Raw genomic sequence first — 14216 nt, forward strand, 5'->3', positions numbered from 1 at the left:
GGACAAATTGGCTATATCTGGCAATTTATTTAAGTGTGTATCAAACTGGTAGCCCTTCGCATTAATCAGTACCCAAGAAGTAGCTTTTGGTTTCAAAAAGGTTGCTGACCCCTGCTATAAACAATATAATAAATAATGAACAATACAATTGAATTAAACAACAAAGGAATGGCGTGTGTGAACTACATCCAAAAGGGGTGTATGATGAAAGATTATGTGTATGAATAATTAGCTGTTGAGTATAACCATAGTTGTTGGATGAAGAAGCAGACAAATTCAAAGGGGCAAGGCAAAAGGGGTCCGTGATCCAAGCGAGGTCCCTGGGGCAGAGAGAGGCTTCAGGGGTCCGTGTCCAGGGCGGGGGTCGAGGATCAAGGGAGGCAATTGAGATTGATTGATTGATTGAAACTTTTATTAGTAGATTGCACAGTTCAGTACATATTCCATACAATTGACCACTAAATGGTAACACCGGAATAAGTTTTTCAACTTGTTTTTTTTAAGTAGCGATCCAGGGTTGGGGTCCAAGGAAGCGTGACGCACAACTCGAATCCAAGGCAACGGAAGGAAAACACTGTGGGAGAAGACAGGGGAGAAATCAAGCACGGGGGAAGAAAGCACGGAAAGCAAAAAGTTAATGATCGCTTACAGTACACCAACAGAAGGTTTATTCCGGCCAGGGATGGCAGGTTGTGAAGGCTTTTGAAGGCAGGTCTGATGATCAGCTCCAGGTGTGCAGATTGCCGGAGATTGATGGCAGCTGTTCGCTGCCGCTGGTCTGGCGACTTAAACAAGTCCGGGTGTTACCATTTAGTGGTCAATTGTATGGAATATGTACTGAACTGTGCAATCTACTAAAGTATCAATCAATCAATCAATCAATCAATCAATCAATCAATCAATCCATCCATCAATCAATCAATCAAAAAGCACACGGATGAATGCGCAATGACAGTCCACCTTTTTGCAGCTATTACAGCTTCAACTCTTCTGGAAAGGCTGTCCACAAGGTTGCGGAGTGGGTTTATAGGAATTTTCCACCGTCCTTCCAATAGCCCATTGGTGAGGTCACACACTGGTGTTGGTTTGAGAAGTCCTAGCTCTCAAGTCTCCCTTCTAATTCATCCCAAAGGCGTTCTATCGGGCTCAGGTCAGGACTCTGTGCAGGCCAGTCAAGTTCATCCACACCAGACTCTCGTCATCCATGTCTTTTTGCATTGGTGCACAGTCATGTTGGAAGCCTGTTCCCACAAGTTTGGGAGCTTGGAATTTTCCAAAACTGTTTTGGTATCCTGGAGCATTCAAAGTACCTTTCACTGGCCCAACTCCTGAAAAACAACCCCGCACCATAATTCCTCCTGAAGCTGAAATAGGCTCCAGCACCCCCCGCGACCCCGAAACGGACAAGGGGTAGAAAATGGATGGATATTATTTATATATTTATGCATACACATAAATATATATATATATGTAAATACATACATATATACATCTATCTATATGTGTATTTATATGTGTGAATGAAACTGTGTTGAGGTGTCCCCGGTCTGAAAAAAAAAAACCAACAACAGCTGCTGGGCTTTAGTGCATAAACGCCTGGTTCTTCATAAGAGAACTTTGTGTTTCATTGTGTTCTCAATAGGCTTTTTGTGCCGTGGGAGATTGTGTACTTTCCCACGGAAAGGCAGCGTGCAGGTCAAAAGGTATCCAACGCTCAAACCGAAAACAAACAAAAGACAAGAGACGCTTAAGAAAAGGCATTGAAGCTTCAAATGCAAAACGAAGCTAAAACCGAACCGGCTGGGAAGTAAAGAAAAACAGAATGCTGGACGACAGCAAAGACTTACGGCGTGTGGAGCAGCAGATGGCGTCCACAAAGTACATCCGTATGACAATCAACAATGTCCAAACAAAGAAGGATAAAAAAACACTTAAATAGTTTTGATTGCTAAAACAAAGCAGGTGCAGATCTACAGTGGTGTGTGTATTAGTGTTGTCCCCATGCCAATATTTTGGTACCGGTACCAAAATATTTCGGTATTTTTCAGTACTTTTCTAAATATATGGACCACAAAAAAAATTTGGCTTTATTTTAACCAACATTTTTTAAGGTACATTAAACATGTGTTTGTTATTGACATTTAGTCCTTAAATAAAATAGTGAACATATTAGACCAGTGGTCCCCAACCACCGGGCCGCGGCTCGATTGGTACCGGGCCGCAGAATATTTTTTTATAAATTTTTTATTTTATTTATTTATTTTATTTTTTAATTTTTTGTTTTTTGATACACTTACAATTAGTGCCCAAGTAAACTCCCTTTTTCATGACAAAAAAAATAAAAGAAATAAAAAAAAATCTATTGTGAGAGTCCAGTCCATAGTATATCTAACATAATAGTGTGAGTCCAGTCCATAGTGGATCTAACATAATAGTGAGAGTCCAGTCCATAGTGGATCTAATATAATAGTGTGAGTCCAGTCCATAGTGGATCTAACATAATAGTGAGAGTCCAGTCCATAGTGGATCTAATATAATAGTGTGAGTCCAGTCCATAGTGGATCTAACATAATAGTGTGAGTCCAGTACATAGTGGATCTAACATAATAGTGAGAGTCCAGTCCATAGTGGATCTAATATAATAGTGTGAGTCCAGTCCATAGTGGATCTAACATAATAGTGAGAGTCCAGTCCATAGTGGATCTAACATAATAGTGTGAGTCCAGTTCATAGTGGATCTAATATAATAGTGTGAGTCCAGTCCATAGTGGATCTAACATAATAGTGAGAGTCCAGTCCATAGTGGATCTAACATAATAGTGAGAGAGTCCAGTCCATAGTGGATCTAACATAATAGTGAAAGTCCAGTCCATAGTGGATCTAACATAATAGTGAGAGTCCAGTCCATAGTGGATCTAACATAATAGTGTGAGTCCAGTCCATAGTGGATCTAACATAATAGTGAGAGTCCAGTCCATAGTGGATCTAACATAATAGTGAAAGTCCAGTCCATAGTGGATCTAACATAATAGTGTGAGTCCAGTCCATAGTGGATCTAACATAATAGTGAGAGTCCAGTCCATAGTGGATCTAACATAATAGTGAGAGAGTCCAGTCCATAGTGAATCTAACATAATAGTGAGAGTCCAGTCCATGGTGGATCTAACATAATAGTGAGAGTCCAGTTCATAGTGGATCTAATATAATAGTGTGAGTCCAGTCCATAGTGGATCTAACATAATAGTGAGAGTCCAGTCCATAGTGGATCTAACATAATAGTAAGAGTCCAGTCCATAGTGGATCTAACATAATAGTGAGAGTCCAGTCCATTGTGGATCTAACATAATAGTGAGAGTCCAGTCCATAGTGGATCTAATATAATAGTGAGTCCAGTCCATTGTGGATTTAGCATAATATTGTGAGAGTCCAGTCCAATGTGGATCTAACATAATAGTGAGTCCAGTCCATAGTGGATCCAACAAAATAGTGAGAGTCTAGTCCATAGTGGATCTAACATAATAGTGAGAGTCCAGTCCATAGTGGATCTAATATAATAGTGAGTCCAGTCCATTGTGGATTTAGCATAATATTGTGAGAGTCCAGTCCAATGTGGATCTAACATAATAGTGAGAGTCCAGTCCATAGTGGATCGAATATAATAGTGTGAGTCCATTCCATAGTGGATCTAACATAATAGTGAGAGTCCAGTCCATAGTGGATCTAACATAATAGTGAGAGTCCAGTCCATAGTGGATCTAACATAATAGTGAGAGTCCAGTCCATAGTGGATCGAATATAATAGTGTGCCACTATTATATTCGATCCACTATGGACTGGATCGAATATAATAGTGTGAGTCCAGTCCATAGTGGATCTAACATAATAGTAAGAGAGTCCAGTCCATAGTGGATCGAATATAATAGTGTGAGACTATTATATTCGATCCACTATGGACTGGATCGAATATAATAGTGTGAGTCCAGTCCATAGTGGATCTAACATAATAGTGAGAGTCCAGTCCTTAGTGGATCTAACATAATAGTGAGAGTCCAGTCCTTAGTGGATCTAACATAATAGTGTGAGAGTCCAGTCCATTGTGGATCTAACACAATAGTGAGAGTCCAGTCCATAGTGGATCTAACATAATAGTGAGAGTCCAGATCTAACACAAAGGACAGATTCGGGAACAACCTCATGAAAGTGGATGCATTTGATATTTACTTTAAGGAGACATGTTTACTATACACACTTAATTATCTGCTACTTTACACCAGCTAAAACTGTTTAGAGTGGAAACACCCTCTGGGGACGGATGAGGGCGCCTTCCTTTCGTCCCAACTTCCAGAGGACGCTGACTTCTTTGCAAAGTGGACTCATGGCGGAGGAACAGCGGCTGCCGAGATCCTCCGGGGGGGAGGACGCCGGGGTCGGCCCTCACCCGTCCGCCAAGGACGACCGAGGGGACGCCGGGGAGAGCTCAAAGGCCATCCCTAACCTGCTGAGGATGCTGAAGGCGGCCGAGAGCCGGTGGACCCCCGCTCAGGGTCGGGACGGGACGAAGGAGGGGGTCACGGAGGCCATCAAGACTAACATGGTGAGCAAAGGACGCGCTGGTGTCGGTCGGAGTGCGGGACGTGGTAGCATGGAAGGTATGCAAAAAGGTGTGCATTTAGTCGGGCTGTCAATGTGTCAGTACGCTCAACTCGGTCAATGTTTGACCACGGAGGTCCTTTTAATCATTGGTACTTTAACTTTAACTTTATTTGGGCATTTCCTGATGACATAGCTGCAACTGCTTCTAAGGGGAGGGGCCTTAAATAGCTGCTGCTTTGGGTCATAAACAGTTCAAACAGAAAAGTGCTTGGAGCGGTGTCAGGTTTGCCCCCTCTCTGCTTGTAGATTTCGGGTCCTGTCTGTGGCTGTCCAATAGATCAAAGAAACCGACACCCCCACGTCGTTTCCCACCGCACACAGTGGAGGTTTACAAGCGGTCGGACGTTTGCTTGATGAGATCAAAGACAGCTTTTGTCTTCTCGCAGGGCAACCTGAACTCATGGGAAAAAAAGTTGTGTGATAACTTAAATACAATTATTCTGACAGTTGGCAAGTTGTGTAAATGGTCAACAAAAACAGAATTCAATGATTTGCAAATCCTTTTCAACTTATATTCATTTAAATAGACTGCAAAGACAAGATACTTAAAGTTCAAACTGGAAAACGTTGTTATTTTTTGCAAATATTAGCTCGTTTGGAATTTGATGCCTGCAAACAGTTAGCATGTCTCACGTTTCAAGTAACATGGCTGTAAAGAAATCTAGAAAAAAAAGTGTTAAATTGAATGAAACAGTTACGTTAGCTTGCTAGCAAGCTGTCATTCGCATGCTAACAGTTAACAAGTGTCACGTACCAAGTTACATAACTCTGGGGTAAACGGTTGCTAAGCTAGCTCAAAAAGATAGCATGCTCATTTTAGCAAGCTAACATGAGCATGCTATCAATGAGCATGTGTCCCATACTAAATTATATGACTGTAAGGCTGTCTAATCAGAGGAAAAAAACGGAAAGTTAGCAAAAAAGTTAGCATGTTAATGTTAGTATGCTAGCATGCTAACATTAGCATGCTCGTGGGTTAACAAGTGTCACATACCAAGTTAAATTACTCTAGGGGAAATGGTTGCAAAATTAGCTCAAAAAGCTAGCACTTTTATGTTAGCATGCTAACATGCTAATGAAAAAATGCATACAGTTAGCATGTTTTAAATACCAAGTTATATGACTATAAGGTGTATGGCTGCAGAATTAGACAAAAAAGTGGAACATTTGCAAAAATAACATTAGCACTTTGATGTCCCTAGCATTTTAGCATGCTAACACTAGCACGCTAACAGTTAACATATGTCAAATACTAAATTATATGACTGTAAGGCTGTCTAATCAGAGGAAAAAAAGCGAAAAGTTAGCATGTTAATGTTAGTATGCTAGCACGCTAACATTAGCATGCTCGTGGGTTAACAAGTGTCACATAGCAAGTTGAATTACTCTAGGGGAAATGCTTGCAAAATTACCTCAAAATTCTAGCACTTTTATGTTAGCACGCTAACATGCTGACGGAAAAATGCATACAGTTAGCATGTTTCAAATACCAAGTTATATGACTATAAGGTGTATGGCTGCAGAATTAGACAAAAAAGTGGAACATTTGCAAAAAAAAAACGTTAGCACTTTGATGTCTCTAGCATTTTAGCGTGCTAAAATTAGCACGCTAAGAGTTAACATGAGTCACATACTAAATTATATGACTGTAAGGCTGTCTAATCAGAGGAAAAAAACGTAAAGTTAGCAAAAAAGTTAGCATGTTAATGTTGGTATGCTAGCAAGCTAACATTAGCATGCTCGTGGGTAAAAAAGTGTCGCATACCAAGTTAAATTACTGTAGGGGAAATAGTTGCAAAATTACCTCAAAAAGCTAGCACTTTTATGTAAGCATGCTAACATGCTAACGGTAAAATGCATAAAGTTAGCATGTTTCAAATACCAAGTTATATGACTATAAGGTGTATGGCTGCAGAATTAGACAACAAAGTGGAACATTTGCAAAGAAAAACGTTTGCACTTTGATGTCTCTGGCATTTTAGCATGCTAAAATTAGCACGCTAACAGTTAACATGTGTCACATTCCAAGTCATAGGATTCTAAGGTGTATGGCTGCGGAATTAGACAAAAAAGTGTAATATTAGCTCGAAACGTTCTAATGCTAATGTAACATACTAGCATGCTAACGTTAGGAAGCTAGCACATGAGTGGGTGCAGTATTTCTCGGTGTAGACATAGAAAGTAGCAAAAAAATCTAGCATGAAATGTTGGCATGCTAATATGACAGACGCTAGCAAAAAAAAAAAGCTAGCATGCTAACGTTGCTAACACAGTTAGAAAAAAACAACCGATTTAAAACATTCGACCTTCAACACACTCCATCATCCTGGAACTTTAATCTAGCTTTATCCAAGTTGAAAAAAAATTCCAGGATGTTCCATAATTCCTGGTTTTCCAAAACGCTATTTACACCCTTTTTTCTGTCGACTACTCCTTCCAGATTTTTCAACACATTTCCACCGCTCCACTATCAAAACATTCCTCTTAATCAGAAAAAAAATAAAATGTTGTTTTTTTTTAACTGGAAAAATTCCAGATTTTCCCGAAATTCCAGGAATTCCGTAGTAGTACTTCAACATTTCTCGATCGATTTGAAAAATTCCAAAACCAACCATTTCAACTCGTCCAAACCATTCAAATTTGTTTTTTTTTACCATTGTGTAAAAAAAAAAAAAAAAAATCTTTGTATTCCCGAAATTCCCAATTTTGGGGGAAAATCCGATTAAAATCACTGGGACTTTCTTCAAAGTTCCACAACTCCCACTTTTTTCATCTGATTCAAACTGTTTCAACTTCAAAATATTCAGCTTATTCGGGAATTGTGGGTTTTCCCTTGAAAAATTCAAAAAATTCCCATATTTCCCAGATTTCCCGGTTTTCCGGGACATTTTTCCCATTCAAAATGAATTGGCCATTTTTCAAACTTCCACCATTTCCACATCTTTCAACCGATTCAAACCATCCCACCTTCAACACATTCCACCATCCTGGACATTTAAACTATCTATTTCTAAGTGGGAAAAAAATTCTAGGATTTTCCAGAATTCCCGGTTTTCCAAAGCCCTATTTCCAACATTTGTTCTGGCGACAACTTCTTCCACATTTTTGTAACGGATTTTAACCGTTCCACCGTCAAAACATTCCTCTTAATCAGGACAAAAAACTAAGTTTTCCCGAAATTCCAGGAATTCCGTAATACCATGTCTCAATTCAACATGTTACTACTTCAACATATCTCGACCGATTTAAAAAATTCCAACACCAACCATGTCAAACAATTCAAGTTTTGTCCAAAAAAAATTCCTATTTTCCCGAATTTTCCAATTTTTGTGGAAATTCCCATTGAAATCCCTGAGACATTCTTCAAAGTTCCACAACTCCCACATTTTTCATCTGATTCAAACTGTCTCAACTTCAAAATATTCAGCTTATTCGGGAATTGTGGGTTTTCCCTTGAAAAATTCAAAAAATTCCCAAATTTCCCAGCGTTCCTGGTTTTACGGGACATTTTTCCCATTCACAATGAATTGGCCATTTTTAAAACTTCCACCATTTCCACATTTTTCAACCAAGTCAAACCATTCCACCTTCAACACACTCCACCGTTCTGGACATAGATTCTACCTTTTTCCAAGTTGAAAAAAATTTGCGGATTTTCCAGAAATCCCGGTTTTCCAAAGCCCTATTTCCAACATTTCTTCTGGCGACTACTCCTTCCAGACTTTTCAACGCATTTCAACCGTTCCACCGTCCAAACATTCCTCTTAATCAGGACAAAAAACGAAGTTTTCCCAAAATTCCAGGAATTCCGTAATACCATGTCTCAATTCAACATGTTACTACTTCAACATTTTTCGACCGATTTAAAAAATTCCAACACCAACCATGTCAACTCATTCAATTTTTTTCCCCCCCAAAAAATCTTATTTTCCCGGATTTCCCAATTTTTGTGGAAATTCCTATTGAAATCCCTGGGACATTCTTCAAATTTCCACAACTCCCACATTTTTCATCTGATTCAAACTCTTCCAACTTCAAAATATTCATCTTATTCGGGAATTGCGGGCTTTCCCTTGAAAAATTCCAAAAATTCCCAAATTTCCCAGCGTTCCAGGTTTTCCGGGACATTTTTCCCATTCAAAATGAATTGGCCATTTTTCAAACTTTTTCAGAATTCCTGGTTTTCCAAAGCCCTATTTCCAACATTTCTACTGGCTACTACTCCTTCCACCTTTTTTTAACGGATTTCAACCATTCCACCGTCAAAACATTCCTCTTAATCAGGACAAAAAACAAAGTTTTCCCGAAATTCCAGGATTTCTGTAATACCATGTCTCAATTCAACATGTTAGTAATTCAACATTTCTCAATCGATTTGAAAAATCCCAACACCAACCAAGTCAACTCATTCAAGATCCCCCCCCCCCCCCCCCCCCAAAAAAAATCTTATTTTCCCGAATTTCCCAATTTTTGTGGAAATTCCCATTAAAATCCCTGGGACATTCTTCGAAGTTCCACAACTCCCACATTTTTCCTCTGATTCAAACCGTTCCAACTTCAAAATATTCAGCCTAGTCGGGAATTGTGGGCTTTCCCTTGACAAATTCCAAATATTCCCAAATTTCCCAGAGTTCCAGGTTTTTTCCGGAGCATTTTTCCCATTCAAAATGAATTATCCATTTTTCAAACTTCCACCATTTCCACATTTTTCAACCGCTTCAAACAATTTCACCTTCAACACATTCCACCATCCTGGACATGCAATCTACCTTTTTCCAAATTGAAAAAAATTCCAGGATTTTCCAGAAATCCCGGTTTTCCAAAGCCCTATTTCCAACATTTCTTCTGGCGACTACTCCTTCCACACTTTTCAATGCATTTCAACCGTTCCACTGTCAAAACATTCCTCTTAATCAGGACAAAAAACTAATTTTCCCAAAATTCCAGGAATTCCATAATACCAAGTCTCAATTCAACATTTCTCGAACTATTTAAAGAATTCCAACACCAACCAAGTCAAACCATTCAAGTTTTTTCCCCCCAAAAATCGTATTTTCCCGAATTTCCCAATTTTTGTGGAAATTCCCATTGAAATCACTGGGACATTCTTCAAAGTTCCACAGCTCTCACTTTTTTCATCTGATTCAAACTGTTCCAACTTCAAAAGATTCAGCCTGTTCGGGAATTGAGAAGTTCAAGACTAACATGGTGAGCAAAGGACGCGCCGGTGTCGGTCGGAGTGCGGGACGTGGTAGCATGGAAGGTATGCAAAAAGGTGTGCATTTAGTCGGGCTGTCAATGTGTCAGTCTGCTCAACTCAGTCAATGATTGACCACGGAGGTCCTTTTAATCATTGGTACTTTAACTTTAACTTTATTTGGACATTTCCTGATGACATAGCTGCCGCTGCTTCTAAGGGGAGGGGCCATAAACAGATGCTGCTTTGGGTCATAAACAGTTCAAACAGAAAGGTGCTTGGAGCGGTGTCAGGTTTGCCCCCTCCCTGCTTGTAGATTTCGGGTCCTGTCTGTGGCTGTCCAATAGATCAAAGAAACCGACACCCCCACGTCGTTTCCCACCGCACACAGTGGAGGTTTACAAGCGGTCGGACATTTGCTTGATAAGATCAAAGACAGCTTTTGTCTTCTCGCAGGGCAACCTGAACTCATGGGAAAACAAGTTGAGTGATAACTTAAATAAAATTATTCTGACAGTTGGCACGTTGTAAAAATGGTTAATAAAAACAGAATTTAATGATTTGCAAATCCTTTTCAACTTATATTCGATTGAATAGTCAAGATACTTAAAGTTCGAACTGGAAAACGTTGTTATTTTTTGCAAATATTAGCTCGTTTGGAATTTGATGCCTGCGAACAGTTAGCATGTCTCACGTTTCAAGTAACATGGCTGTAAAGAAATCTAGAAAAAAAAGTGCTAAATTGAATGAAACAGTTACGTTAGCTTGCTAGCAAGCTGTCATTCGCATGCTAACAGTTAACAAGTGTCACGTACCAAGTTACATAACTCTGGGGTAAACGGTTGCTAAGCTAGCTCAAAAAGATAGCATGCTCATTTTAGCAAGCTAACATGAGCATGCTATCAATGAGCATGTGTCCCATACTAAATTATATGACTGTAAGGCTGTCTAATCAGAGGAAAAAAACGGAAAGTTAGCAAAAAAGTTAGCATGTTAATGTTAGTATGCTAGCATGCTAACATTAGCATGCTCGTGGGTAAACAAGTATCACATACCAAGTTAAATTACTCTAGGGAAATGGTTGCAAAATTAGCTCAAAAAGCTAGCACTTTTATGTTAGCATGCTAACATGCTAATGAAAAAATGCATACAGTTAGCATGTTTTAAATACCAAGTTATATGACTATAAGGTGTATGGGTGCAGAATTAGACAAAAAAGTGGAACATTTGCACAAAAAAAATAACGTTAGCACTCTGATGTGCCTAGCATTTTAGCATGCTAAAATTAGCATGCTAAGAGTTAACATGTGTCACATACTAAATTATATGACTGTAAAGCTGTCTAATCAGAGGAAAAAAACGTAAAGTTAGCAAAAAAGTTAGCATGTTAATGTTAGTATGCTAGCACGCTAACATTAGCATGCTCGTGGGTAAATAAGTGTCACATACCAAGTTAAATTACTCTAGGGGAAATGGTTGCAAAATTACCTCAAAAAGCTAGCACTTTTATGTTAGCATGCTAACATGCTAATGAAAAAATGCATACAGTTAGCATGTTTTAAATACCAAGTTATATGACTATAAGGTGTATGGCCGCGGAATTAAACAAAAAAGTGGAACATTTGCAAAAAAAACGTTCGCACTTTGATGTCCCTAGCATTTTAGCATGCTAACATTAGCACGCTAACAGTTAACATTTGTCACATACTAAATTATATGATTGTAAGGCTGTTTAATCCGAGGAAAAAACGTACAGTTAGCAAAAAAGTTATCATGTTAATGTTGGTATGCTAGCATGCTAACATTAGCATGCTCGTGGGTTAACAAGTGTCACATACCAGGTTAAATTACTCTAAGGGAAATGGTTGAAAAATTACCTCAAAAAGCTTGCACTCTTATGTTAGCATGCTAACATGCTAACGGTAAAATGCATACAGTTAGCATGTTTCAAATACCAAGTTATATGACTATAAGGTGTATGGCTGCAGAATTAGACAAAAAAGTGGAACATTTTGCACAAAAAAAAAACGTTAGCACTTTGATGTCCCTAGCATTTTAGCATGCTAACATTAGCACGCTAACAGTTAACATGTGTCACATACTAAATTATATGACTGTAAGGCTGTCTAATCAGAGGAAAAAAATGTAAAGTTAGCAAAAAAGTTAGCATATTAATGTTAGTATGCTAGCATGCTAACATTAGCATGCTCGTGGGTAAATAAGTGTCACATACCAAGTTAAATTACTCTAGGAGAAATGGTTGCAAAATTACCTTCAAAAAAGCTAGCACTTTTATGTTAGCATGCCAACGTGCTAATGAAAAAATGCATACAGTTAGCATGTTTTAAATACCAAGTTATATGACTATAAGGTGTATGGCTGCAGAATTAGACAAAAAAGTGGAACATTTGCCACAAAAAAAATGTTAGCACTTTGATGTCCCTAGCATTTTAGCATGCTAACATTAGCATGCTAACAGTTAACATGTGTCACATACCAAATTATATGACTGTAAGGCTGTCTAATCCGAGGAAAAAAAACGTAATGTTAGCAAAAAAGTTAGCATGTTAATGTTGGTATGCTAGCACGCTAACATTAGCATGCTCGTGGGTAAATACATGTCACATACCAAGTTAAATCACTCTAGAGTAAACGGTTGCAAAATTGCCTCAAAAAGCTAGCACTTTTATGTTAGCATGCTAACATGCTAATGAAAAAATGCATACAGTTGGCATCTTTCAAATACCAAGTTATATGACTATAAGGTGTATGGCTGCAGAATTAGACAAAAAAGTGGAACATTTGCACACAAAAAAACTTTAGCACTTTGCTGTCCCTAGCATTTTTAGCATGCTAACATTAGCACGCTAACAGTTAACATTTGTCACATACTAAATTATATGACTGTAAGGCTGTTTAATCCGAGGAAAAAAACGTACAGTTAGCAAAAAAAGTTATCATGTTAATGTTGGTATGCTAGCATGCTAACATTAGCATGCTCGTGGGTTAACAAGTGTCACATACCAGGTTAAATTACTCTAAGGGAAATGGTTGAAAAATTACCTCAAAAAGCTTGCACTCTTATGTTAGCATGCTAACATGCTAACGGTAAAAATGCATACAGTTAGCATGTTTCAAATACCAAGTTATATGACTATAAGGTGTATGGCTGCAGAATTAGACAAAAAAGTGGAACATTTGCAAAAAAAAAACGTTAGCACTTTGATGTCCCTAGCATTTTAGCATGCTAACATTAGCACGCTAACAGTTAACATGTGTCACATACTAAATTATATGACTGTAAGGCTGTCTAATCAGAGGAAAAAAACGTAAAGTTAGCAAAAAAGTTAGCATATTAATGTTAGTATGCTAGCATGCTAAGATTAGCATGCTCGTGGGTAAATAAGTGTCACATACCAAGTTAAATTACTCTAGGGGAAATGGTTGCAAAATTACCTCAAAAAGCTAGCACTTTTATGTTAGCATGCTAACATGCTAACATGCTAACGGAAAAATGCACACAGTTAGCATGTTTCAAATACCAAGTTATATGACTATAAGGTGTATGGCTGCAGAATTAAACAAAAAAGTGGAACATTTGCAAAAAAAAACAACGGTAGCACTTTGATGTCCCTAGCATTTTAGCATGCTAACATTAGCACGCTAACAGTTAACATGTGTCACATACTAAATTATATGACTGTAAGGCTGTCTAATCAGAGGAAAAAAATGTAAAGTTAGCAAAAAAGTTAGCATATTAATGTTAGTATGCTAGCATGCTAATATTAGCATGCTCGTGGGTTAACAAGTGTCACATACCAAGTTAAATTACTCTAGGGGAAATGGTTGAAAAATTACCTCAAAAAGCTTGCACTCTTATGTTAGCATGCTAACGGTAAAATGCATACAGTTAGCATGTTTCAAATACCAAGTTATATGACTATAAGGTGTATGGCTGCAGAATTAGACAAAAAAGTGGAACATTTGCAAAAAAAAAAAACGTTAGCACTTTGATGTCCCTAGCATTTTAGCATGCTAACATTAGCACGCTAACAGTTAACATGTGTCACATACTAAATTATATGACTGTAAGGCTGTCTAATAAGAGGAAAAAAACGTAAAGTTAGCAAAAAAGTTAGCATATCAATGTTAGTATGCTAGCACGCTAACATTAGCATGCTCGTGGGTAAATAAGTGTCACATACCAAGTTAAATTACTCTAGGGGAAATGGTTGCAAAATTACCTCAAAAAGCTAGCACTTTTATGTTAGCATGCTAACATGCTAACGGTAAAATGCATAAAGTTAGCATGTTTCAAATACCAAGTTATATGACTATAAGGTGTATGGCTGCAGAATTAGACAAA

The 14216-nt window shown here is 38.2% G+C and overlaps 1 protein-coding gene across 1 annotated transcript in view; it reads left to right on the forward strand.

Annotated features, from left to right (window-relative positions):
- The first annotated feature begins 4310 nt into the window (after positions 1 to 4310).
- LOC133549098 (S-adenosylhomocysteine hydrolase-like protein 1) overlaps positions 4311 to 14216 on the forward strand; it is a 51703-nt gene continuing 41797 nt past the window's right edge. The window contains exon 1 of the mRNA XM_061894232.1: positions 4311 to 4594. Coding sequence (XP_061750216.1) covers positions 4313 to 4594 — 282 coding nt within the window. The 5' untranslated portion in view covers positions 4311 to 4312. The remainder of the gene's footprint in view (positions 4595 to 14216) is intronic.

Source organism: Nerophis ophidion, linkage group LG03 (assembly GCF_033978795.1).
Source record: "Nerophis ophidion isolate RoL-2023_Sa linkage group LG03, RoL_Noph_v1.0, whole genome shotgun sequence".
In the NCBI taxonomy this organism is placed as follows: Eukaryota; Metazoa; Chordata; class Actinopteri; order Syngnathiformes; family Syngnathidae; genus Nerophis; species Nerophis ophidion.